Source organism: Eurytemora carolleeae, unplaced genomic scaffold (assembly GCF_000591075.1).
Source record: "Eurytemora carolleeae unplaced genomic scaffold, Eaff_2.0 scaffold29, whole genome shotgun sequence".
NCBI classification, from domain to species: domain Eukaryota; kingdom Metazoa; phylum Arthropoda; class Copepoda; order Calanoida; family Temoridae; genus Eurytemora; species Eurytemora carolleeae.
This window is the reverse complement of record NW_019396073.1, coordinates 108,150-133,928: the sequence shown is the minus strand read 5'-3', so window position 1 is coordinate 133,928 and position 25,779 is coordinate 108,150. Positions and strand designations below refer to the sequence as shown.

Genomic DNA, 25,779 nt, shown 5'->3' with positions numbered 1-25,779 from the left:
TCGCCATTCTTTCTTTCTTTTCATTCTGCGTGGGGGGCCCCCCCCTCTCAGGTGCTAGGGGAGGGCGCGCGCCCGGCCGCCCCCCCCTAGTTGCGCCTCTGAATTTGATGTCGTCTTTTTAGATAATTCTTTGATTTAGTAATAGTAATACCTACTGAGAAAGTTGCAATCTTCAAGAGTTTCGTCTGCTATGTTCATATTTCGTTTGTTTATGTTTTGACTGCATATCGGTTGTATGCTCAGTAAAATAAGAAAATTACAGTATATACAAACAGAGTAAACTTGTCCGTCTTCACTGTCCATCTTGTGGAGAAATCATAAACACATCTTTACAGTCTTTTACCCTTTTCATAAAATAAACTGTAGCAGACATAATAATATTATGGCTTTTGAAATTAGGTATTACAATGCTAATTCATAACAAAGACGATATCCAATTCGTCACTGAATTCCCATGTTTTTTTGGGACAACCTGTATATTCTTATTAAAGAATTTGCGAATATTGCATTTGATATTAACATTTCTTCGAACTTTACGAAAACAGTTTCTTTGCCGCGGATTATTCTTAAACAGTTCGTAGGCGGAAGTAATTGTCTAGCTAAAACCTAAAAAATACAATTTTAATCCTCTTAATTTTAGAATTTGAATTGCTTATTTCTGGAATATATTTTTAATATTGTTCAGAGAATCTAGACATAAAATGGCCAGTACAGGGGTCTTACCCTTTATAAGGGGTATAGATCTTACTATGAACGACTTACAGGTATTTGAACTTTTCATTCATATTATATACAATACAATGTACATGATTCATTTGTTCCTAATTTTTGTATGTAACATTAATACATTTAAAGGTTTTGAGCGCACCGTTTAATGTAATTTGATGCTTTTATCTAGTCTTTAGCATCTATTTATTAAGAAATCATAATGCTAAATTGCGTGTAATGCTTGTAATGCACGTATGTCAATGGAAACGTTTTATCAACTAGTAAATTTTTGAACCGTTTCTGATAATTTCTTCAAGACATGGGGGGTAGGGGTCCGCCCTAGTATACGATTTTTGGACCCCCCCCCCCCATCCTATCAATTTTTTACATGACCACTTTTTCGACAACTTTCAACAAAATTAGTATACATTTAGGGTTAGGTTAAGTTTAGACAATTTCTGAGCCGAGCGCTTCGGCTAGGCCAGGCTAGGGGGCCGAGCGCTGCGGCTAGGACAGGCAAGGGGCCGAGCGCCGTTACTAGGACAGGCTTGGGAGCCGGGCGCTGCGGCCAATTGGTCAATTGTATCAATGTCTTACATATAAGATCCATGTACAAAATTGATAGGATGGGGGGGGGTATAAAAATTATCTTATTATAAGTTTTTTACATAATATTTATTTGAAGGATGACAAGTTTCCTGAGGCTATGGAGGATATGACGTCATTACGCTGGCTTAAACTCAACAATGCTAACCTGACGTAAATATATTCGTAATGATAAAGAATTTATTCTGTTTATAAAATTTCTAACTATATAAAGAAGAAGAAAGTGCCATGTTCGCTAAGAAATATTGTTTAGAATATTTGTTTCCTTGCTCGCCTAGATGTCTTACTTAAAGCAAGTTAAAGGGCACTGAAGGGAATTTAATGAATCTTAAAAAAGGGTGTAATTGTCTACATGTAAATTGTAGAAGTAATTTATTAATATTTTACATACTTTTTTTCGAATACACAAAAAAAATGTGTTGAACCCCCTGTTGTTCTGGCAGGAAGATCCCTGATGAGTTGGGAAAGCTGGTGAAGTTGGAGCACCTCACCATCAAGAGAAACAACCTGGAGTCCCTCAGCTCACAGCTCAGCAACATGCACTGCCTTAGGAATATTCAATTTATTATTCTTCTGCTGTCCTCGTTACTTCTAAAGTTCTAATGACCCTCCACTATTAAAGAGCATTAAAGAGCATTAAAATGTAGATATCTTGTCTATTCAGAGCATTTAATGGTACCTTTGTGAATCTGACATGCCACACCGAATAAAGGGTCACTTAAATTATGTCAAAAGTCCCTCAAATTATGTCAAAAGTCCCTCAAATCTTTTATTTACTGGATATAAAACATTACGATGTTATTTACCTTGTAAACTAATGTTCTAAGCTAATTAGAATTTGAAAAAAAAACTTTTCTTAATTTTATAAGTTTAAGTTTGTCAAATTTTGAATATCTAGAACCTTGAACCTGCGTTACAATAATCTTACACACACAAATATTCCCGTGGAGGTAAAAGCACAACTTAATTGCCATAAACGATTGACAACAGTTAATTACAAACCTTTATAGGAGAAATTATGTCATAGAAGCAGTGCTTAGGATTCGGATCCGTTGGATCTGCAAGATTTTGACTTCCTGGATCCGGATCCGCAAAAATATGCGGATCCACGGATTTACTCTCAAACCCCAAATCTGAACTAGCATAAAAATAAGCGAAAAAACAAAACAAAATTTGAAAATTTGCTTTGTTAAAAAAATTCAGTATTTTTTTTTGGAATTAAACTTAATCCAGATCCAATTTTTTTCAGAGCGGATCCAAGATCCGGATCCGCATCAAAATTAAATGAATCCTTAGCACTGCATAACAGTTAGAACTAATTTTAATTGATTTGTTATCTCTTATCTTAGTCGTCTTTGCCATAGCTCCCGTCGTTGACTATTCAGACACTGACAATTTTCAGTTGGACTTAGAAAACAGATTTCTCAATCATTGATTCGTAGTAAATGATAAGATAAAAGGACACTTAAATTACGGTTTTAAAAATGTTTTTTGTTGTTGCCTATTTCCCTTTATTTAAAAACATTTTCAATGTTTATTGTCAATTTTATTTTACTTAAGCAGGGAAATTGAATGTCTTGAGAAAAAAATCCTTTTCTCATTCATGAAAAAGATTTTTTTATATCTCTAAGGTCGATCTTATATCTTCTTGAGAAATGGGAAAATAAATGATTTTTTTCTATGAAATTTTTTTGAAGAAATTCAAAGAAACGTATTTAGACGTAATGTTTGTTTCTTATCCTCTAGGTTTTTGAGAATGAGGAACTCTCAACCCTTGATCTTTCACACAATCAACTACAGCAGATACCAGAGGGGTTACTGAGGTAGTACTAGGAGAAGGGGGTGGGGGGGTATTTGTGGATATATTATCCAACCTGATGTCAGGGGAAAGTTTGAAGTGGCGACGTTGGGAGTTTTATTTTTTGTTTTAACACAAACATATATTGCTTTTTGTGTTACATTTTTATTGTATTTGTAGGTGCCGGAGTTTATTGGTGTTAAATCTTTCACACAATCAGGTGAGACAATTTCTTCTTGGAGTAAAAATTTGTTAATTGTGTCTTTTTTTATTAGAATTAATTTTTCACTTAGAGCAGCTATTTTGTACAATAAAAAACATGCGACTTTAAGATATCCTTATATTGAACTAATAATCTGATCATTGATCAAACGCAATCTTATGTCATCCGACTTTTTTTTTATCAAAATCATCCCGTTTTATAAGAATTCATGTAACGGCGTCAGAAGTCATCCAAATTTTATCCGATTTGAATAAAGATTTTTTAATTAGATTGAGATGGTTCCAAGTCAGCTGTTTATGGCAACAGCTGATCTTCTTCACCTTGACCTGGCGAATAATGAACTAGATGCGCTCCCTCCACAGCTAAGAAGGTACCCCCCCCCTCTCCACAAACACATGTATCTAGGGGCATATTTGGTAGAACAGTGGCTCTGCTGGCTTTATGCCTTTTCGCAATATATAATTTTCGATGGCTGGAAGCGTCTACCCTTTTGTATGATTGAATGGTGGGTTATCACAAAGATAATAATCAAAATAAACTGTTTTTACGTTATCTGCTAAAATGAATCTTTTAAAAATAAATACTAACTTATTTCAGGTTTAAATATTTATATATAAATATATTAAAAATATTTAAATCATTTCAGGTTGGGTAACTTGCAGACCTTAGTGCTGAGTAACAATCCTCTCTCCCACTTCCAGATCCGTCCCCTCCCCGCCCTCACAGAGCTCAGAACTCTTCACCTTAGGAACACACAGAGAACCCTCTCCAACATCCCTGTAAACCTGGAACCCTTGGTTCATCTGGCAGACGTAGATCTCAGCCAGAACCATCTTACTAAGGAACTAAACCTAATCGATTGATTGATTGATTGATCGATTTATTGATCAATTGATTTTATAGCTGTCGCAATACTTAGAGAATTAAAGATATTTGGTTGAGGAATAAGAAATTTATCAAATTTTTATAGAAAATTAACGTTTAATATTCCAGTGTTTGATTGATTAGTGAATAAACAAGCAATTGATTGATTATATGATTACGGTTTGATCGATTTTAAGATTCCTGAGGGATTGCTTGTGATCTCCGGTCTGAAAAGATTAAATCTGGGCAGTAATATGATCGACGAAGTGAGTCCAGGGATAGAGAGATGGAATCAATTAGAAACCTTGATTCTTTCAAGGAATAAGGTTAGTACCGATTCATTAGGAATTTTACGCAGGGCTCTGTAGCTGGGGTTATCCAATAAGAGAAAATAATAACATTCGGATCGTTATCGCCAAGTACGACTAGTCAAAGAGGCCAGTTAAAAATTAATTCGGTAAAATCAACATATGAAACCGAACAGCTGATAATGTGCAACAGTAATGATATAATTGCATGACTGGCCGCTAGGTGGTATCGAACTGACTTGATGTTTTCATTGTATTGTAAACATATCTGTTCCTTTGTCCTTGGGTTTTAGAGATTGTTCATTATTCGAATGAAACCCAATGATGTTAAGATTGCTTGTTAAGCATGGTTTTCTCTTGTAATAGTTCTATTTCGTTGTATTGTGATTGATTAATTGATTGTTTAATGGTTGAAAATATTTCCAATGTGTTTAGATAACAAGCCTGCCTGGAAGCCTCTGTAAGCTGTTTAAACTCAAGAAACTGTATGTATGTGAGAACCAGTTAGATTTTGAAGGTGAAATTAGTTACAAAAAAATTGTAAATAAAGATTTTTTCTTTTTAATTTTTAACATCTCATGTTTGAATGATGTGTTCATTTGTCATTTTTTTAAAAGATTGTTAAGATAGATTTTTCGTTATTATTTCGTATAATAAATCTGCAATTCTGTATAACAAAACTATTTCTTATTCAAACGTTTTTAATTGTGCCTTACGTCTTTCAAATCTTTTGCCGGTGATTTTAGTAAATTGTAGAAAACAATATTTGCATAAAACTGGCACAAGAAGAATTAGATAGCAGTTACCTTTGATTGTGAACAAAATATTTCACTTTTTCAAACACAACTGATTAATTTAATTGATTAAATTAATTGATTTGATTAATTAATTAATTTATTGATTGATGTTTGATTGTATTCATCTATTGTTTGTTATAGAATCCATAAAGGTCAAGCATAATTGATTAATTGATTAATTGATTAAAAGGTTGTTTGATTAATTGATTTATTGGGGTATGATTATATTTATTATTAGTTTATTTCGTACACAATGAAGTTACAATAGAAGATTAAAGCAAAGAAATATATTTCGAGGTGTACACTGTACACTACATTCATATTTTAACGAAGAATGAAAAAACATAAAAATATTCAATAATATCTATAAAAACATAAAAAGTGTTAATAACAATTGATTAATTAATTGATTGCTTGATTGGTTTTTTTTGTTGTCTGTTCAGAATCCATAAAAGTTAAGCACCATTCATCATTGATCAGATTTAATTGACTAATTGTCTGGTTGATTGATTTATGAAATCTTTTTTTTATTTATTGTTAGTTTAGGAATCTATAATGGTTACGCGTGATTGATTGATTGATATGCTGCTTTATAAGTTGCATGAATGATTGATTGGTGTTGGTTGATTGATTGGTTGGTGTATATTTATAATTCTGTTAAGGAATCCCTGCTGGTATTGGTAAATTATCTTGTCTGGAAATATTCTCTGCTGCTGATAATAATTTAGAAATGATTAGAGAAGGTTTGACATAATCAAAAATATTATATTTTTTCCTCCTTGGTCCGACGTTTTTCCTTATAAATGTACCCGTCCGACGTTTGTACTGGTCCGACGTTTGTACCAGTCTGACGTTTGTACTGGTCCGATGTTTGTACTGGTCCGACGTTTGTACTGGTCCGACGTTTGTACTGTCCGACGTTTGTACTGTCCGACGTTTGTAAGTCTTATGTTTGTACCGTCCGACGTTTGTGGGTCCGACGTTAGTACTGGTATCGAAAAATTATCTTTCTCTTGGAAACAGATACAAAATGTTTAAAAGGGCGGAAAGAAAAAACAATTAGTAAAAATAAAGAAAACATGAATCAAATAAACTTAATACCGGCCGAAATTATACTTTTTTTTGTAACAGTTCTGCGTCTGCAGTGTTAATTATATTTTGAAATTAGTATAAATCGAGTTTTAGACGAAACCGTTAACAAATGATTAAGAAAAAATATAATGATGTATAACGGAGTAAAAAGGCATGAAAGAAAATGAAAATATGACAGCAAGACCTGATTACGGGAGTACCAAAAAAGAAAGCTAAAAATAACAAACAATTTTTCTTTATTCAGGTTTATGTAGATGTGCTTCCTTGAAGAAACTAATTTTAGCAAGGAATAAATTAATCACACTTCCTGATGCTATTCATCTTACAGAACTTCAAGTTTTAGATCTTAAGGTAAAATAATTTATACCCTTTCCCTTTGCCTTCCCTCCGCCCCCCCCCCCTCCCCTACTTAATATTTGATTAGGATTTCTCTTATAGATTCTATTATGGATTCTCTTATGATTATAATATTGTTAAAATTAACTTAAAAATTCTTTAAGTATTATTTTTTGTCAGGTAATTGTCAGACATTTCACGTCTGAATGATTCAGAATCTAAAAATGTTCGTAACCTTTAAGGGAAATTACCGTTTGGAATATATCATTTGGGAAAGTTTAATTTCTATTTAATTACTTGGGCAATGTCTATCACCTTATTATTGTAGGGTACCGCGGAGTTAATAATGCCTCCTAAACCTAATTATTGTAGGGTACCGCGGAGTTAATAATGCTTCCTAAACCTAATTATTGTAGGGTACCGCGGAGTTAATAATGCCTCCTAAACCTAATTATTGTAGGGTAACCCTGAGTTAATAATGCCTCCTAAGCCTAATTATTGTAGGGTAACCCTGAGCTAATAATGCCTCCTAAACCTACTGAGCTGATGCGAGGAGCTGGAGCAGAATTCTACAATATAGATTTCTCTCTACAAAACCAGCTTCGTCTTGCAGGGGCTAGTGTTCCCCCAGATCTACAGGATCAGGTATTGATGAATTGAGATAGAGATATCTTCGTTTTTCCAGCGGCGTCCAGTTCCCAAATACTATTTGATCAAATTGCGAATTCTTATTTGTTTAGAATGTTTAGAAATCTTTAAGTAACTACTCAGATAGATTGATTTATCCAAATCTTGATATAATAATCAACGCCCATCATGGCATACAAGTTCTTATTTAATTCAATATCATGATGGAGATTCTTTTTTTTCTATTTAAAAAATCTGTTAACAGTGTCGCAACTTTTTTATCCTAATCTTAGCAAAAAAATTTTTGTTAAGATTGATGCCACTATAAAATTGAAGTTAGAATTTTGGAGACATTCCCTTTATGTGGATTTAATATCTAGAGGCAGGAAAAGGACCCTGTAGCGAGGAAAATGAGGTTGAGACGAAGAAGAGGGGATGCAGGGGAGGCTGACGAGGACCAGAAAAAGGTAATGTGACCTCGCCAAAATGCAAGAAAAGTCAAAGACAAACGCCACAAGAGGTGCAGTGCTATTGTTCAAAATGTTTTGACCTTTCAACCCCCCTCCTCCAAAAAAAAAGTGAAAACCCAATTTTATGAAGAAAAAAAACTCCATTTATGAATAATTTTAAACAGTTTAACCATTTTCCATCTATTTATCTATCAACAAGCCAACCAACCAACCAACCAACCAACCAACCAACCAACCAACCAACCAACCAACCAACCAACCAACCAACCAACCAACCAATCATCAAACTAACCAACCAATGTTAAGGTGCTGAAAGGAATGACAGATGTAGCTCTGGAACGTGAGGCTGGGGTGTTGGATGAGAGTGCTGAATCTATTAAAGCTAAGAAGTGGGATGAAGCACTAGAGAAACCTGCTCTAGACTACTCAGAGTTTTTTGATTCAGATGTTGGTAGCTTCCCAGGACTCAGTATTTGGGAGATAGAAAACTTCTATCCGAACCAGGTAAACATGGTCAGAAAATTGATGTATAGAAATCAGAGACTTTGAAAAATAAGATTTTGGAACACCAAAATAATCAGAGATTTGGGAAACTAAGATTGTGGAACATCAAAATTATGGTAAAACTTGGAAACTATGGGATACTGAAAATTCATGAAAAACTGAGAATTTATGGGAAGCTTAGAAGTTATGGGAACTAAGAAATATTAGAAAGCAAAATTTTGGAAAAATAGAAAATTGAAGGAAAGTGCACGGTATTGTACTTTAATGTACTCCAATGTACTCCACTGTACTGTACTTTACTGTACTTTAAATATAGCACAAAAACTACAACAATAATATACAACAGTACTGTACTGTTGTATATTATTGTTGTTGTTTTTGTGCTATATTTATTTTTATTCTAGGTTGATGAATCTGTTCATGGAAAGTTCTACGAAGGGGATTGTTACATTGTCCTGCACACCTTCCTAGATGAAAACCAGAGCCTGGATTGGGGAATATATTTCTGGATCGGAGAAAAAGCGACATTAGACAAGCGAACATGTAGCGCCATGCACAGTGTTAATCTTAGAAACTATTTAGGTTCGGTTATATATTTTCTTAATTAAAGTTAAACCTTGATGCATTATATCTTATTTTGATGTATTTTACTTCTAAACATGACGGAAGAATATCAACGTGCTTTATAAATGAGGAGGGGGGGGGGGAAGAAGAAGATCTACAGGGTTGCCCACAGAAGAGGAGACAGTAATGACTACCTGACTATTCCAAGTAAAAATTAAGTTTTCTGTCTTGATTATAGTCTTTTAATGGTATTTTTATTGAGTGGGGAAAGAAAGAATTGAGTTTATGGTTGCAGGAAATTATAAATTTATAGAAACAGACAGTAAAAAATCCGTCTCGGAAGTTGGAGGGTAACCCTGTATGATCTCTAAAAAAATCATTGAATTATTAACTCCGTTATTAGGTGCTAATTGTCGAACTATACGTGAGGAGCAAGGTGATGAATCAGAAGAATTCTTGAAAATATTTGGACCCAACCTGACCTATGTACAGGGACAACGTACTGCATCAGGTATGTACACTGTACAGTTTGAAATAAATATTTTGGCGGATATTTTTCTCATAGAGTTTTACAAGAAAGTAGCGGTAAATTAGTTTTAGGAAAAAATTACGTCACTTTTTCAATATTTTCAAATCAGAAAGATAAATGAAAACTGAGGGTTGGGGAGTGAATATCTTCAAAATAGAAATATGAATTCATTAAACAGTTCAGAATAAAAGGAAATAACACCCCCTTCTAATTTTTTGTCACTTTTTTAATTCTTAAATTTGTGATTTAGGAAAGTTTCCTTAATTTAGTTTTGAATTTTTGGAATCAATTATAGAAAAATATTAAATTAAAGAAGTACGTTATTAGCTTATATATTTAATATAATTTAATTTTAGGATTTTACACCGTTGAAGAGGTTGAGTACACTGTACGGTTGTACAGAATTCATGAAGCAGCAAATGGAATTCATTTAGAGGTAGATTATCAGAATATATATATATCATATTATAAGCAGTGCTTAGGATCCATTTAATTTTGATGCGGATCCGGATCCATATCCGGATCCTGAATCCGCACTGGAATAAAATCCAGATCCGGATCCAGGTTATGTCTTTAAGATATACTAAATTTTTTAACATAGCAGAATTTTATAATTTTTGGTATATCTCTTTTTTTCAATCAGATTTGGGTTTTGAGAGTAACAAATTTTTGGTGGATATTTTGCCCCTTGGATCCGGATCCGTGGATCCGCATATTTTTACGGATCCGGATCTAGGAAGCCAAAATCTTCCGGATCCGCATCCTAAGCACTGATTATAAGAATACTATCTTGGGAACCTAGAATCTCAAAACCAAGCAAAGAACATTCCCGTGGTTCTCCCTCGTTCCCCTAACAAAATTTGAGACACATCGATCAAGGGGTTCCTGAATCGGACAAACAAACAGACATACAGAGATTACAACTTTATATACATACTAGCTTGGGAACCCAGCATTGCACTGGGTAGTCATTGTTAGTCCCGCCGTTTACCCGCTCTTTCTCGTAAATTATGATTTTAGCCTTTTTCCCCTTCTGAATTTAGAATCTCAAAACCAAGCAAAGAACATTCCCGTGGATCTCCCGAGTTCCTCAATCAAATTTTGAGGCAAAACGGTGGTTCATGATTTATGATCGGACAAACAGACAGACAAACGGAGATTACAGCTTATTTATATCGATAGATGTGCAATAACATATCAGAATATGACTCTTACAATGTACACCAATTGTACTCTGTACTGCACATTCTGTACACTAACGGTAAGCTTACTGCACACTGTAATGTACTCTGATCAATGTACAGGGCGTAGCAGCTGAGTTCCAAAGTCTGGATACAAGATATGTTTTCCTCCTGGACGCAGGCCTTAGGTAGTTATACTCAAACCTAAATAGACTAGTCGTGATTTTCGAAAGACGCTCCCGCCCCTAAATGATAAACTTTTATTTGTGTCAAAAAGAAATTCATCAGGATTTAACGCGTACTTCTTAAATATCATGTGACAATATAATGATTATGTTTATTTGTCCCGCATGTACGTGTGAAAATAAATTAGACATTATTTTTACGTCTTTTCGCAAAAAAAAATATTTTTATACACTTTTTCTCATTTACAAGCTATAATGCCGCGTTTATTTCTTGCTTTAGTAAAATTTAAGGCTTGGTAGTAGGGAATCAGGAGGGAGTCCCTAAAAGTCTGATTTTTTTTTCTTTCAGCATTTGGTTTCTTTAGGATAATGGTTTGGTACGGTAAGAACTGCAAGAACGTGTTAAAGTCTAAGGCCCGACTAATGGCTGAGCGGATTAACAAGAATGAAAGGAAAGGGAAGGCTGGAATCCATATATTCTGCCAGGGTGATGAACCTGGAATATTCTGGCAATCTCTGGTGGAGTTTGCGGACGAGGATTCGTATCCTGAAGGTCCTATTGTGGACAGTGTGCCGGAGGATTTTAAACCTTTGGTGCCTAGACTCTACACAGTTGGACTAGGAATGGGATATCTTGAGTTACCACAGGTAAATGTGTCTACAGAGTTGGACTTGGGATGGGATATCTTGAGTTACCACAGGTAAATGTATTTATAGACTCTACACAGTTGGACTAGGGATGGGATATCTTGAGTTACCACAGGTAAATGTATTTATAGACTCTACATTGTCGAACTAGGGATGGGATATCTTGAGTTACAAAAGGTAAATATGTATTTATAAGACTCTACGTAGTCGGGCTAGAGATGGGATATCTTGAGCTACCACAGATACATTTTTTCTAGACTACATGGTCGGGTTTGGGATGGGGTACCTCTCGAGACTTTCAAAAGATCATTGAGATTAATTCTGGTGACCTAGTGACTGATCATGTGATTATATTAATTGATCATGTGATTTGATTAATTGATAATGTGATTTGATTAATTGTGCCCAGGTTGAGATCCCTGGAAATAAGTTGAAACAGGAGCACCTGAACACGAAGAACGTGTATATCCTGGACTGTTACTCCGACCTGTTTGTCTGGGTTGGAAAGAAATCAACACGGCTGGTGAGAGTGGCGGCTCTCAAGCTCTCTAGTGAGCTCTTCTCTATGCTGATCAGACCAGAGTATGCTATGATCCATAGGTGGGTGAATATACACCATATTAGTCCTTGTAATTTATTACCATATTTAAAAAAAATTATGTTTTTAAAAAAATGTATGGTTTCTCAATACACATGAGATTTCTTTCTAGTCCCTGATGACGTAGGAATCAACATGAATTTTTGATAATAACTTTTGATTAAATATGGGTGAATTAAAACATAAAATGAAATCCAACTTCTAAACAAAATGATGAGATATTAGAAATTCGGAAAGTTTCAGTTTTATATTTGTACAATGTACATGCATACTAAAATGAAAAGGAACACATTTCTGAATACATCTTTTTTAATAAGAAATATTTACATAAAGATGGTTTTTTCTCTTCATATTTTCACGTTAGTAGTCTATTCAAAATAGTTATATTTCCTATTTCTAGTCAGTCCGAAGGAACTGAGTCCCAGGTGTTTAAGACCAAGTTTATCGGCTGGGATGATGTCATCGGGGTGGATTTTACGCGAACAGCACAAAGTGTACAGAGAACAGGAGCGGACCTACAAAAATGGGCGAAACAACAAGAAACTAAGGTTTGCGGATTTTCACAGCAAGTATTTTTTTGTCGAAAACATTGAAAAAATTAAATTGTTCGTTATATTTAGATTGATTTGTCGGCGCTGTTCCAGCCTCGACAGCCTTCAATGTCGAAGGAGGAGGCTCAGAGGTTTGCTGAGGATTGGAACGAGGATTTAGAAAAAATGGAGGTCTATAAAATATTAATATTATTATTTTAAATCAACTTGTCATTTCATGAAATTAGGGCTGACGCTCCTGTCCATTACGTCTAACAATAATAAAAATAATAAAGCTTGACATTTTTTAGAAACGGCACTTAGCTTCTGCATGTCGTCTTTATATGCTTTTTTACTCATGTAATCTATTCTTAGGCGTTTGTTTTTGAAGGAAAGAAGTTTGTGAAACTTCCCGAGGAAGAGAAAGGAATATTTCATTCCAGGGACAGCTATGTTTTTCTTTGCAGGTAAAAGTTGATTGATTGCCATATTTTAAATTTTAATGGGATTGCGGTTGTTTCTATGTAGTTCTAATTGACCCATTTTTTGAATGCATTTTGAAAAATTATGATGGGAAAAAATGGTCCCACGAATCGTGGATTTCTACCCAAAAAAATAATTATGTTAACATAATGTTTTTCTCTGTTAAGCTACTGTTCTGATTAGTGAATAACACTTATATTTTAAAGTGAAATTAAAATAGTGTACAATTCCTTTTAGTTAAATTGGATTTATCAAATATTAGCTATGATACAAATATTTTTCACACGGATTAAGTTTTCCTAGACAGATTTTTTAATTTTTAAAAATCGCTCTCTAGGACAGACCCTTAAATAGATACTTTATTTACATTTGATTTTTAATGGAAGGGTCACATTTCCCTGGAAACGTTTTTGATGGGATTCAATGCTAATAAATTCTGGTTTAGGTATTGGGCTCCGGGAGAGTCGGAGAACCCTGAGGAGGACGAGGATGAGGGGGAGGACGATTACCAGTGTGTTGTCTACTTCTGGCAGGGCAGGGAGAGCTCCAACATGGGCTGGCTCACTTTTACCTTCTCCCTTCAGAAGAAGTTTGAAAGTCTCTTTGGAGAAAAACTGGAAGTAAGAAGTTTTTTTTTTGTAATTCTTGATAATTTCTTAATTTTTGCAATTTAAATTTCAAGAAAGGAAGTGAAGAAGTTTTCAGAGTGCAAGTTTATGAAAAAGAGAATCAAGAAATTGAAAAGTCCACAACTTAAATAAAATATTTTGTTATTTTCGTTAAGTGTTTCAATAATCTAGGTTGTCAGGATGCATCAACAGCAGGAGAATCTAAAGTTTATGTCTCACTTTAACAATGGACTTCTCATCAAACAGGTAAAATTAGCCGCGGGTTATTAAACTTTCTGAAAAACTATAATTGTTGTGTGTTTTTGGCCTATAGAAAATATGTGCGCGGGCTCAGTAAATAATGTTTGATGTTCAGGGATGTAGAATTGGGGACGCCGGCGCGGGACCATTTATTAATGTCTGATGTTCAGGGATATAAAAAGGACGTGCGCGGGACCATTAAGTAAAAATGTTTGATGTTCAGGGATGTAGATTTGGGGACGCCGGCGCGGGTCCATTTATTAATGTCTGATGTTCAGGGATATAAAAAGGAGGTGCGCGGGACCATTTAGTAATAATGTTTGATGTTCAGGGATGTAGAATGGGGGTGCGCGGGACCATTTAATAATGTCTGAAGTTGAGGGATGTAGAATGGGGGTGCGAGGGATCATTTAATAATGTCAGATGTTCAGGGATGTAGAAAGGATGTGCGCGGGCCCATTTGATAATTTCTTATGTTCAGGGATGTAGAAAGGAGGTGCGCGGGCCCATTTAATAATTTCTTATGTTCAGGGATGTAGAAAGGAGGTGCGCGGGCCCATTTAATAATTTCTTATGTTCAGGGATGTAGAAAGGAGGTGCCGTGCGTGGGCCAATTTAATAATTTCTTTTGTTCAGGGATGTAGAAAGGAGGTGCGCGGGCCCGGCTGGAAACCCGAATCTGAGTTTTATCAGCTGAGATCTAACGGATCAAGTTTATACAGGAACCATTTTTATATTTTTAGCTTACATGTTCGCACTACCCACGTAACTTCTGACAAATTAAAAATATTTTTTATTGCTTAAAGCTTGATCTAGAATTGATCGCTACGGAATTTTATTTTATTTTATTTAAGTTATCTTTCATAATTCAAATCGGTTCAGACGCTGCATCCAGCTGAAAACGGACTCCTCTCTGCTTAACTCCTGTTTCTCGTATATTCTGAAGGTTCCCTTCGATGCCGAGGATAAGAGTGGGATTGTTTATGTGTGGATAGGTGAGTGTCAATATTTACCCATTTAGTTCTTTTCTCAAACATATTTAGGGCTGTATATTTTCTTAAGAAAATCATTCCCCTATTTTTTTCCCACTAGATGATAGGTATGTTTTTATGATTTAGGGAAAATAAACGATTTTTATGAATTAATTTTAGTATCAAAAAGGAAACAAAACCTTGCCTACGTCCAATGTTTTTCCCAGATCATTAAAAATAATTCTATTCCGAGGTAGACATGGTTGATTGTTTAAAACTTATTGCCCTGAAATTTTTTTCCATTGGAATACAATCGTAATAAAACTTACTAAAATATGTATATTGAGTTCCATGCATTATCAAGCATTTTAACAATTGTAAATATCTTGTTAAGACATTTTTGGGTGAAAGTAGATGAAAAGTGGAAAAAGATTTAATTTATAATTAAGAATACCTTCTGCCAGGAACTTTATGAATATAAGTTCCTATTAGAAAGTGTGATCCTGACGAGGCCTTGATAGCTGAAGATGTTTGATTGATTTATTGATTGCTTATTTTTATTAGTTGATTTGATTTGATTAATTAATACAGGAAGTAAATGTGATCCTGATAACCCTTGAAAGCTGAAGATGATTGATTGATGGATGGATTGATGGATTGATTATTTGATTGATTACAGGAAGTAAATGTGATCCTGATGAAGCCTTGATAGCTGAAGATATTGCAAACAATCTCTATGATCAGGAACACTTCTCTCTACAGGTTGAAAAAGAATTCAATGTTGAAATATATTTAATTGTATTTAAAGTTGTAAACTTTTGAATAAGATAGAGTTTATCTTAAAGGGATCGTAAGCTTAAATTTCCAGCAAACTTCCATTTAAAAACCTGAGAAGCATCGATTTAAAACGATACTCTCGAAACATTTCACCTGACAACCAACGTTTTTTAAATCTGATATGTTTTCCTTTAGCTCAACCTCCTTGCCGGTCATTCCTTTTAAAAATTTATCATTTATCAAAATTGTGGATCTAAAAGTTGATAACGATATCATATTTTACAATATAGGTGTTAAATGAGGGTGAGGAGCCTGATAACTTCTTCTGGGCCGGGCTGGGGGAGAAGAAGAGCTACGAGACCGAGGCAGAGTTCCTGAACTACTCCAGGCTCTTCCGCTGCTCCAACGACAAGGGGTTCTTTACCGTGACGGAGAAGTGCTCCGACTTTTGTCAGGATGATCTGGCAGATGATGATATTATGATCTTGGATTCAGGCGAACAGGTTTTCATGTGGATGGGTCCTAGGTGTAGCGAGGTTAGTTTTCAATCTTTTCCTTTGATTTTATAGTTACTGTCCTTGGATTTATCATTTGGATCGGATATCCCTTGTATCTTATCTTTTGTATCTTATCTTGGAAACTTTTCCGTTGGAGCTTATCCGTTGGATCTTATCCGTTGGATCTTATTCATTGAATCTCATCCTTTCCGTCTTGCCCTTCTTTGGATCTTATCCTTCTCTGGATCTTATCCTTCTCTGGATCTTAAATCATTCTGATCGTGTACTTGGGATCTTATATTTTGGATAGATTCAATCAATTTGTTTATTCATGTGATTATATGATTAATTGACTTATTGATTAGGTTGAGATCAAGCTGGCATACAAGTCTGCCCAAGTATATATACAGAATTTGCGCGCTAAGCAGCCGGAGAAACCAAGAAAGCTGTTCCTTACCATCAAGGGGAAAGAGAGCAAACGGTTTACAAGATGCTTCCATGGTTGGAGCGGCTCGAAACCTGTTCATAGTTAATAGCTCCCAAAAGTAAAGTATTTGTTGAGGAGCAGTCTATCCACTAAATTAAGAAATTTTAGACAAGTAGCTGCTTTTAAATATTGTTTAAACAAGACCCGCAGCTTTAGCTCTTGTTCATATTCCAAGAGGCTGCTCCCAACTTCTGCTCGTGGTAAAAGTTCAGAGTATGATCATCTCCCTGATTTAAGGTGGTTTTCTGACCATATTCCAATCCTAGCACAATAATTTATCTATTTTTCAAGCTTGGGGGAGACATTAAAAGACAAGTCCATCCCCCTTCTATTCTCCGTCCAAGACACTTTTTATATATTTACACATTTAAATTATATATATTTTATATTATATGTTAGCAGAGGTGCGTACTGCTTATTTAAAAATGCTAACAATAACATGTTTAGCAATTTCATGCCTCCTTACATACGCTGGCAAAGTTACTGAATTCTAAAAAATTCACCGTCAGATATGATCCACTAAAACCCATGTAGACAAGGGTAAGTGGCTGGAGCTCGACCCTGGAGCTTAACATAACATAGCCTACAGGACATGATACTTTGACTGTAGGTTGAATGTTAATGATAATAATAATAATAATATGTTTATAAAAATAAGAGTTCTCTGATATGTATCCAATGCACGGGATATAGATAATGCCATACATTGATTTAGCTTTAGTAATATAAAGGAACAGATTGCAAGTTGGGTGAACAAATTGTAAACATCCAATCTGATTTTTCTGCACTCTGTCTCTATCTTGATTAAGATGCTCATTCGAAAATTTATTTCAACTAGAAATTAACAAAATTTACATTAATTAAAACAAGTGTATACAGATAATGATTCATGATGTGTGTGAATTGTAAATAGTTTATAGTTCATTAAATGATAAAAACGATGGTGCATGCACAATGTAAATGCGAAAATATTAGTTTTTAAAACTGCAGAAAATCTGTACTTTTTACCAAAACTCTTAATTAAAAAAATTTGTTTCAGATTTTTTTGGAACGACTTGAAAGTGACATTATTATCCAATACTTCCAGAAAATGCCGCAAGGAATGTGACGAGCACTTATTTTCCAGAGCTAAAACTTTATTTTTCGACAAACCACGAATATACCACGCGTATTGAAGTTTTCTTTTTGAATAAGAACATAGTTAATCTTCCACCCGAACAAACTTTCAAATAACTTTGCGCAATTTTTGCAATAATTGGATTTGAGGCATCGCAATCTACTTGTATTTTAAATAATGCATCTAGACTAATATTTTTTTATATAATAAAATTGTTTCATATTTTGTATAATTTCTGTTTTTATATATAAAACCTTTACTGTTGCATATGCTGTAAACCACTTTTTGTTTCAGATGGAATATGGGAGTAGCTGTTCTACAGAGCTATCCAGTTCCTTCAGGTAAATATGGGAGTACTTCAGAGCTATCCAGTTCCTTCAGGTAAATATGGGAGTACTTCAGAGCTATCCAGTTCCTTCAGGTAAATATGAGAGTACTTCAGAGCTATCCAGTTCCTTCGGGTAAATATGGGAGTACTTCAGAGCTATTCAGTTCCTGCAATTAAATATGGGAGTAGCTGTTCTACAGAGAGCTATCCAGTTCCTGCAAGTATATTAGAGTGTTTCATTTTGTCCCTTAAAAATGAAAAGTCCAATCTCAAATACTATTGTGGTTCCTATTGTTAACATTGATGAAAGCTTTTAGGTAAATTTTTGATCTAAGTTACTGCAAAGAGTTAGTGCAAACCCTCTGATGTTTGCAGATTTTTAACAAAGTTGAGATTACCTCGCAATAGTTTTTTCCCCCGGTTTTAATCAAATAACACATTTTTATATTCCGGTGGAAAATTTGTTATTTGAAATATATGTTTAGATAAGACCGGACAGCAAGTAATTGAAACTTTGACCAGGCGGATTATGAACTTAGGTAGGGTATTTATGCAAAATTATACCCCAGGGTATTTATGTAAAATTATATATTTAAGTAAAATTATACCCCAGGGTATTTATGTAAAATTATACCCCAGGGTATTTATGAAAAATTATACCCCAGGGTATTTATGTAAAATTATACCACAGGGTATTCATGTAAAATTATACCCCAGGGTATTTATGTAAAATTATACCCCAGGGTATTTATGTAAAATTATACCCCAGGGTATTTATGTAAAATTATACCCCAGGGTATTCATGTAAAATTATACCCCAGGGTATTTATGTAAAATTTTACCCCAGGGTATTTATGTAAAATTATACCCCAGGGTATTTATGTAAAATTCTACCCCCAATCCACATTTACTAGATTTGGTTGTAACGGCAAACTATAGCTCCTAGTCACACCTTTTTTCAGTCAGTCTGAAATGTCACATTTTAATGTAGTTACCTTGTAGTGTGTAAAAATAAGCAAATACAGGGTTCGCCAGAAAATGGGAAGAACAATTTATTGAAGGGAAAATATTTTGGCAATTCTTCCTGACCATGATACAGGGTGTCCCACGAAACATGACAATAGAAAGACGATTTGAAAGTCGTCTTTGATATTTGAATTTATTTGTGACATTTAGTCTTCTATCTACTTTAACATGTATGATTCTTGAAACAATTTTCACATAATTCTCCTAGCCCTGGCATTTCCAAAAAGTGGTCTGCGTTTTTTGTGCTTTCAATATTACCGGAGATATAAAGAGTTTGGTTCATATTTCAATTTTGTTAAATAAAAGCAAAATTGTCGAAATCTGAACGAAATTCTTCATATCTCGGGCAATATTGAAAGCACAAAAAAGGCAGACCACATTTTGGAAATGGCAGGACAAGGGAAATTTTGTGATTATTATCTCTAGAAATTTACTTCTAAAATTAGGTTGACAAATAAATGCAGCAAATTATATCAAAAATCAAGACGATATTCAAGTCGTCTTGCATACTGTCATGTTTCGTGGGACACCCTGTAGTATCATTTTAAAAGTCTTCTTTTTGATCCACATTATTCCGGGGACCACTGCAGTTAGTTGTGTGCAGGTGCTTCTCCTGCTGGTCAGTTTGTTGTTGATTGTGAAGTGTACAACAGTTTACCACACCTAGGACAGAACAAGAACCTCTATATTCTTCATAACAGGTTTGTGCTCGTATTGTTTTTTTTGTTGTTGAAGGGTCACATTTCCCTGGAAAAGTTTTTGACGGGATTCAATGCTAATAAATTCTGGTTTAGGTATTGGGCTCCGGGAGAGTCGGAGAACCCTGAGGAGGACGAGGATGAGGGTGTTCAGATTTAAAATTGACTTGTTACATTCTACCAATTTAACAGTTTTCCAGCTCAGCTGTCATACTAATGTTAATTATAGTGAGTACCCTGCCACCGTGTTCTCCGTGATCGAGTCCCAGAATAAGACCGTGAGCATCACCACCGACTCACTCTTCGACCTGCTTATGCTTAAACTCAGTACAGGGTGAGTCAATATTTTAAAACTATCACTTTTTCCCTTTTTTTATTAAATTTTCTGCGTTTTTAAACAGCTCCATTTATGAATTACAAGGGAGAACTTTTTTTCTTTCAAAACACTTTATTATATCGAATTATCGATACTAAATTTTAACACATTATTTTTTACTGATTTAACAAGTCCATAACAGTGTGGCACAGCTTTTTGCAACCATATTATATGCAATATTTTTATATACCACAGCATTGTAGTAGGCTTTTCAACGAACTATGTAGTGTGTAATAATAAAGTATGAAATATTAATTGAATAATCTGTTGTCCCAGGAACCAGTACTACTCTAAGAAGATTAAAATTGAATCAAAAGGTAACTGTTAGATTATTTAAAACCAATTTTAAAGAATTTTAAAATTATAGGTTTCTCTCAACTTAATTTATTCTTGAAGTCAATATTATGATCAGAAAAAAGAAAAAGGTTTTTTTTATTAATTATTTCGATATTTTTTCTTCTCAAACAAGTAACGAAAAGACTTACTTGTTTTACTTAAAGTCTTGAATCAAGCGCCCCACTGATAGGGACATTGTAGATACATCTTTCAGATCTTCCAGTCTGTTATATTCATCCTTTCATTCAGTTTCCTTCTTTTAAATCCTCAGACCAGCGGAGTTTCCACTGTGTGTATTGGCTTTAAAAGGAGCAAACCGATTTGGCATTTTTTATTTCTTTTGACAAATCGTTCCATTGTTTGACTACACGATTAGAGAAAATTCTTCTTCTCAACTCTGTATTGGATAGTTTACTTTTTATGTAAAGTTAAAAGAATTTATTTCAGCCCTGACTTGTTTGTTCGTTTAAGCGTTATATTACCCATAAAGAAAGTGAATATGAGATTTCTATTGATTATTTTGATATTAGGCCCGAGGTTTGAGATCAAGGATTTCCTAGTGAAGCTTGGCAGCGTGACTATTGGTGGAACTGTAAAGGGTATCCTAGTGGAAGTGGATTATCTACCTGGGATTATACCTGGAACCTGCTGGGGACTCTTAGCTGAGTTTATGCAGGTCAACTTATGCAGGAACTTTAAAAATAAATCAAAATATTAATATTGAAGTGTGTAATTGAAAACTTTAATGTACAGTTAACAGTTAACATTGTACACATTTATAGTGAACATTGTACTCTGCACAATGAACTGTGTACTCTGTACAACGAACTGTGCATATTGTGTGCACCGATACAGATCACAAGAAATTATAATTCTGATATATAAAAAAGATTCAACATTATGTTACCAATTAAATTTTTAACAATTTTCAACCATTAGGGTTTTCTGGGGAGCTGTGTATCGGTAGTCCCTCCAGCATATATCAAGAGCAAAGCAACTGAAGCATTCTCACCAGTTGACACAGTTCAACAGTATTTAGAGCAGTTCAATCTGGCTAGGAAAAACACACGTTAAACTACGCAGTAGTTTATCTGTTAAACCCTAAAGACTAATTAGATTAAAGACTAAGCAAACAAATAAGTGAAACAACGTGCAAAAAATGGCGGGAAACTTCTGGGAAAGTTCTCACTGCGCGCAGTGGATATTGGACCGGGCTGACTTGGCGAGGGAGCGTGCAGCGGACCTTTCTGTTCTTACAGAGGAGGAATACCAGAAGATTTTCATCTTCTACGCCAGCTTCATCCAGGTAGATTTCTTGGGTATTTGAAGATAAGACACATATTTCGAGCTATTTAATTTTTAGCTATTGGCGAGGCTTAAAATTATAACAATATCATCATTTCACTTACTGTCTAAGGTTGGTCAGCACTTACTCTATTCATTTAGATGTTGGGTGAACAGCTGAAGTTACGTCAGCAGGTTATAGCCAGCGCAACTGTGTTTTTCAAGAGGTTCTACTCGTTGAACTCACTCAATACTGTCGATCCATTGCTGATGGCGCCGACCTGCGTCTTCCTCGCTAGTAAGGTAACTCTAACCGCTATAGCCACGATTTAAAAGCTCAAAGTCCAAGTCTCCCGTGGTCACAACTGTAGCGTTGAAAATTATACCCCACTAGGTAAGGTTTGTCGAAAGTGTGGTTTTTCAATAGACTAGACTCTAAATGAAAATTAGGTCCAATATATATTCTAGCTTGAACGATAGATTACCAATATATATTCTAGCTTGAACGATAGATTAGTCTTAGAGACAAATTTTTCCAGAAAATAATTATTTGAATTGCTGCCATTATTTTGATATGATTTTTTTAGAAATAAGTTATTTTTTATTTATGCTTTTTCATAGCATTAGGTTTAGGTACGATCTTTAAAAATTAATTCTATTAACTGTCTTTCACATCATGTTATCAGCATAAATTTTTAATGATTCTTTCTAAGGGATTTTTACTTAAGATAAAGCTGGAAAGGAATCAGCCTTAAAAAATTTCACAAAAGAAAAAATTGAACTTTTTTAGATCGAGGAGTTTGGCGTAATCTCCAACACGAAGTTGATCAACACCTGCTCTGCCATCATCAAGAACCATCTTAACTATGCGTTCCCAGGGATAGAGTTCCCATACAGGTGGGAATATGTGATTAAATAGTTTGGCGTAGCCTCACATTTTGAGGAGTGTGAGTCGACTGACTTATTGTAAACTTTAATTAGTATATGTCGCTTAAGTTTAACTGGGCTGCTTTCGATAAAAATAACAAATAATCATAAAAAGTAATTTGGAAGCAGTTCAAATCTAACAAAAATTACCACTCTAATCCGAGGTGAACAATAACAATTGAGGTTTCACTACGTCTATAATTCTTATTTAAAACCACCTGGAAATTTTCGAATGTACAAGAAACTGATCTAAATTAAGCCATTTTCTTTTTGCTGCAAGTAGATTTTTATTTTAAACGTATTTTTCTATGTTGAAATAGCTTGGGTTACTCGTAATTTACTTGTCAAAATTTTTGTTAACATCTTAAATTCTTCCAGGTCCCATATGATCCTGGAGTGTGAATTCTTCCTACTAGAGAATATGGATTGTTGTCTGGTCATCTTTCAACCCTACCGACCTCTCGTTCAGTTCTGCCAGGTACTACTTGAACCTGGAACATTGAACCTGGATCCTTGAACCTTGAACCTTGAACCTTGAACCTTGAACCTTCAACCCCTTCAACCCCTTCAACCCCTTCAACCCCTTCAACCTTCAACCTTGGAATACTTGAAGAATAATTTGCAAAAAACCCCAGGGTCCGTAAGGCAAATATCTTGATGTTTCTAATCTGAACAGTGGTTAGTTCAGAGTCATCCTGGAACGTATCATCCTTCCTTACACTGTTTCCTGACACAGATTTAGAAAGTTATTTTCTCGAGTCCTGTCTTAAATATCTTGACATTTCTTGAGTTTGAAGTTCCGTCGGCAGTGCATTCCAAACCGGGAACTCTATTTGTAAAGAAGTTTTTCCGTTGATCTGTATTTGATCGGTTTGATAAAAGATTGCTCTCATAGGCAGTATTCCTTGTTAACCGAGATAACACTTTCTCCAACAGTATTGAACCATGTAGCAGGGTCAACCTTGTCAATCCTTTGAGGAGTTTAAAAGTTTGAATCAAATCGAGCTGGATTCGCCTGTCTTTCATGGTACTTAAACCAAGTTCCGTTAGTTTTTCTTCATAAGTTTGTCCCACTAGTCCTACCATTAGATTTACTGCTCTCTTTTGACTACGTTCTAAAACTTCAATATCTCCAATTAACCAAGTTGACCAGGAGGGGACGGCAAATTCAAGATGGCACCTAACGAACTGTTTATATAGTTGAATAAAGATCTTTTTATCTATAATTAACCGGGGTGACCAGGAGGGGACGGCAAATTGAAGATGGCATCTGACGAACTGTTCATATAGTTGAATAAAGATATTTTTATTTCTACACAGAAAAGCTCTCGATATTTGGGTTAAAACTGTTCAAGCTCTCCTGGCTTCTTCTAGACATTGTTGGGCAGGTTTAGGTTTATTTGAAATAATTAAACCGATATCCCTATCTCTCACTGTCTCGTCTAGAATTGATCCATTCATATGGTATCTGTGCAGATGTTGTTCCTATCCCTTGAACCTTAACTTAAACCTTAACTTAAACCTTAACTTAAACCTTAACCTAAACCTTAACTTAAGCCTTAACTTAAATCTTAACTTAAACTTTAACTTAAACCTTAACTTAAACCTTAACTTAAACCTTAACTTAAACCTTAACTTAAACCTTAACTTAAACCTTAAATTAAACCTTAACTTAAACCTTAACTTAAACCTTACCTTAAACCTTACCTTAAAACTTAACCTAAACCTTAACTTAAACCTTAAACCTTTAACCTTGAATACTGAACCTTGAACCTCGGATCTTGGATGTTAGATCTCGAACCTTGGATCTAGAATTGAATGATAATACTAATAATAATAATATTAATATTCAGGATCTAGGGCAGGGTCTTGAAGATACCCTGCTCCCTGTTGCCTGGAGATTTGTCAATGATTCCTTTAGAACTGATGTTTGTCTTCTCTATCCTCCATTCCAGATCTCTCTTGCCTGTCTACATATGGCATCAGTATTACACGGTTAGTATTCCATATCTCCCTAGTTTATCTTATCCTGTAGTACATATCTCCCTAGTTTATCCTGTATTCCATACCTACCTAGTTTATCCTATAGTACATCTACGTACTACACGGTTAGTATTCCATATCTCTCTAGTTTATCCTATAGTACATCTTCATACTACACGGTTAGTATTCCATACCTACCTAGTTTAGAATTTAGTACATCTCCGAATTTACATTGAATCTCAGCTCTTAGCATTAAGCCTTTTCAACCATTTTATCCTAATAGACGCTATAAATACAAGCAAACTTTATGACGATCTAGTCAAAATTTGAACGCTCTCATTAATAGTTTGAATTTTATTCAATTTGGCATTTGGGTAAGTTTGAATTACCTGATCTCTCATCTCTCCTTATCATTAAACAATTTTAAAATTTAGGAAAAGATCTTCGCTCCTGGTTTAGTGAGCTTAGTGTGGATATGGATAAAATACAAGAGATCACCAGGTTATTCATTCATTTATACTCTCATTCATCCATATTTTAACTCATTTAGTTATTCATTTATTTAACCATTAACTGATTCATTTATTTATTCATTTATCCATTAACTCATCCATCTCTTTACTCATCATTTTATTAATTCATTCATCCATTAACTCATTCATCCCTTAACTCATTCATCCTTTAACTCATTCATCCTTTAAGTCATTAATCTTTTCCATCATAAATTCACTTATTCATTTTTTTATTCATTCTTTTATTCATATATTCATTCATGCAGCTAAATTTTGTTCTCTCATATCCATTCTTTCACTGATCTAAACTTCTTCTGATTTTATTAATATTTTCTTTATAAATTTCGTGATTAATTAATCTATTTTTATAAAAATTCAACTTATTTCACATTTCCTTTATCTATCTACCAGTGCTTAGGATCTATTTAATTTTGATGCGGATCCGGATCTGGATCCGCACTGAAATAAAAATGGATCCGGATCCGGATCCAGGTCATGCGAATTTTCAGATTTTTTGAACAAAAGAAAAATTTTCAAATA

The 25,779-nt window shown here is 34.5% G+C and overlaps 3 protein-coding genes across 5 annotated transcripts; all 3 read left to right on the top strand.

Moving 5' to 3' along the window:
- Window positions 1–657: 657 nt before the first annotated feature.
- On the top strand, window positions 658–18,042 carry LOC111713618 (protein flightless-1). 3 transcript variants are annotated; one of them, XM_023488523.1, is made up of 31 exons: window positions 658–764; window positions 1,394–1,467; window positions 1,758–1,865; window positions 2,213–2,264; window positions 3,061–3,137; window positions 3,293–3,332; window positions 3,605–3,705; window positions 3,982–4,177; window positions 4,397–4,525; window positions 4,943–5,024; window positions 5,967–6,047; window positions 6,641–6,747; window positions 7,237–7,377; window positions 7,740–7,826; window positions 8,136–8,333; window positions 8,738–8,915; window positions 9,301–9,408; window positions 9,783–9,862; window positions 10,731–10,795; window positions 11,158–11,440; window positions 11,850–12,040; window positions 12,439–12,586; window positions 12,659–12,760; window positions 12,944–13,035; window positions 13,497–13,671; window positions 13,852–13,926; window positions 14,557–14,642; window positions 14,803–14,915; window positions 15,571–15,653; window positions 15,959–16,204; window positions 16,531–18,042. In XM_023488523.1, exons 1-31 carry the CDS (start codon window positions 702–704, stop codon window positions 16,696–16,698), a joined length of 3,729 nt encoding a protein of 1,242 aa, XP_023344291.1. In that variant the 5' UTR covers window positions 658–701; the 3' UTR covers window positions 16,699–18,042. The 3 variants fall into 3 exon arrangements, with proteins under 3 accessions (XP_023344291.1, XP_023344300.1, XP_023344308.1); XM_023488532.1 differs by lacking the exons at window positions 15,571–15,653; window positions 15,959–16,204; window positions 16,531–18,042 and adding an exon at window positions 15,483–15,533; XM_023488540.1 differs by lacking the exons at window positions 14,557–14,642; window positions 14,803–14,915; window positions 15,571–15,653; window positions 15,959–16,204; window positions 16,531–18,042 and adding an exon at window positions 14,402–14,449.
- A 19-nt stretch (window positions 18,043–18,061) lies between these two features.
- On the top strand, window positions 18,062–21,630 carry LOC111713652 (mediator of RNA polymerase II transcription subunit 20). The gene is made up of 7 exons (XM_023488578.1): window positions 18,062–18,110; window positions 18,583–18,636; window positions 19,728–19,824; window positions 20,051–20,155; window positions 20,474–20,514; window positions 21,064–21,209; window positions 21,473–21,630. Exons 1-7 carry the CDS (start codon window positions 18,071–18,073, stop codon window positions 21,605–21,607), a joined length of 618 nt encoding a protein of 205 aa, XP_023344346.1. The 5' UTR covers window positions 18,062–18,070; the 3' UTR covers window positions 21,608–21,630.
- Window positions 21,631–21,668: 38 nt separating this feature from the next.
- Window positions 21,669–24,744, top strand: LOC111713714 (cyclin-C). The gene is made up of 5 exons (XM_023488653.1): window positions 21,669–21,839; window positions 21,980–22,120; window positions 22,608–22,714; window positions 23,123–23,222; window positions 24,598–24,744. Exons 1-5 carry the CDS (start codon window positions 21,693–21,695, stop codon window positions 24,742–24,744), a joined length of 642 nt encoding a protein of 213 aa, XP_023344421.1. The 5' UTR covers window positions 21,669–21,692.
- Window positions 24,745–25,779: the final 1,035 nt, after the last annotated feature.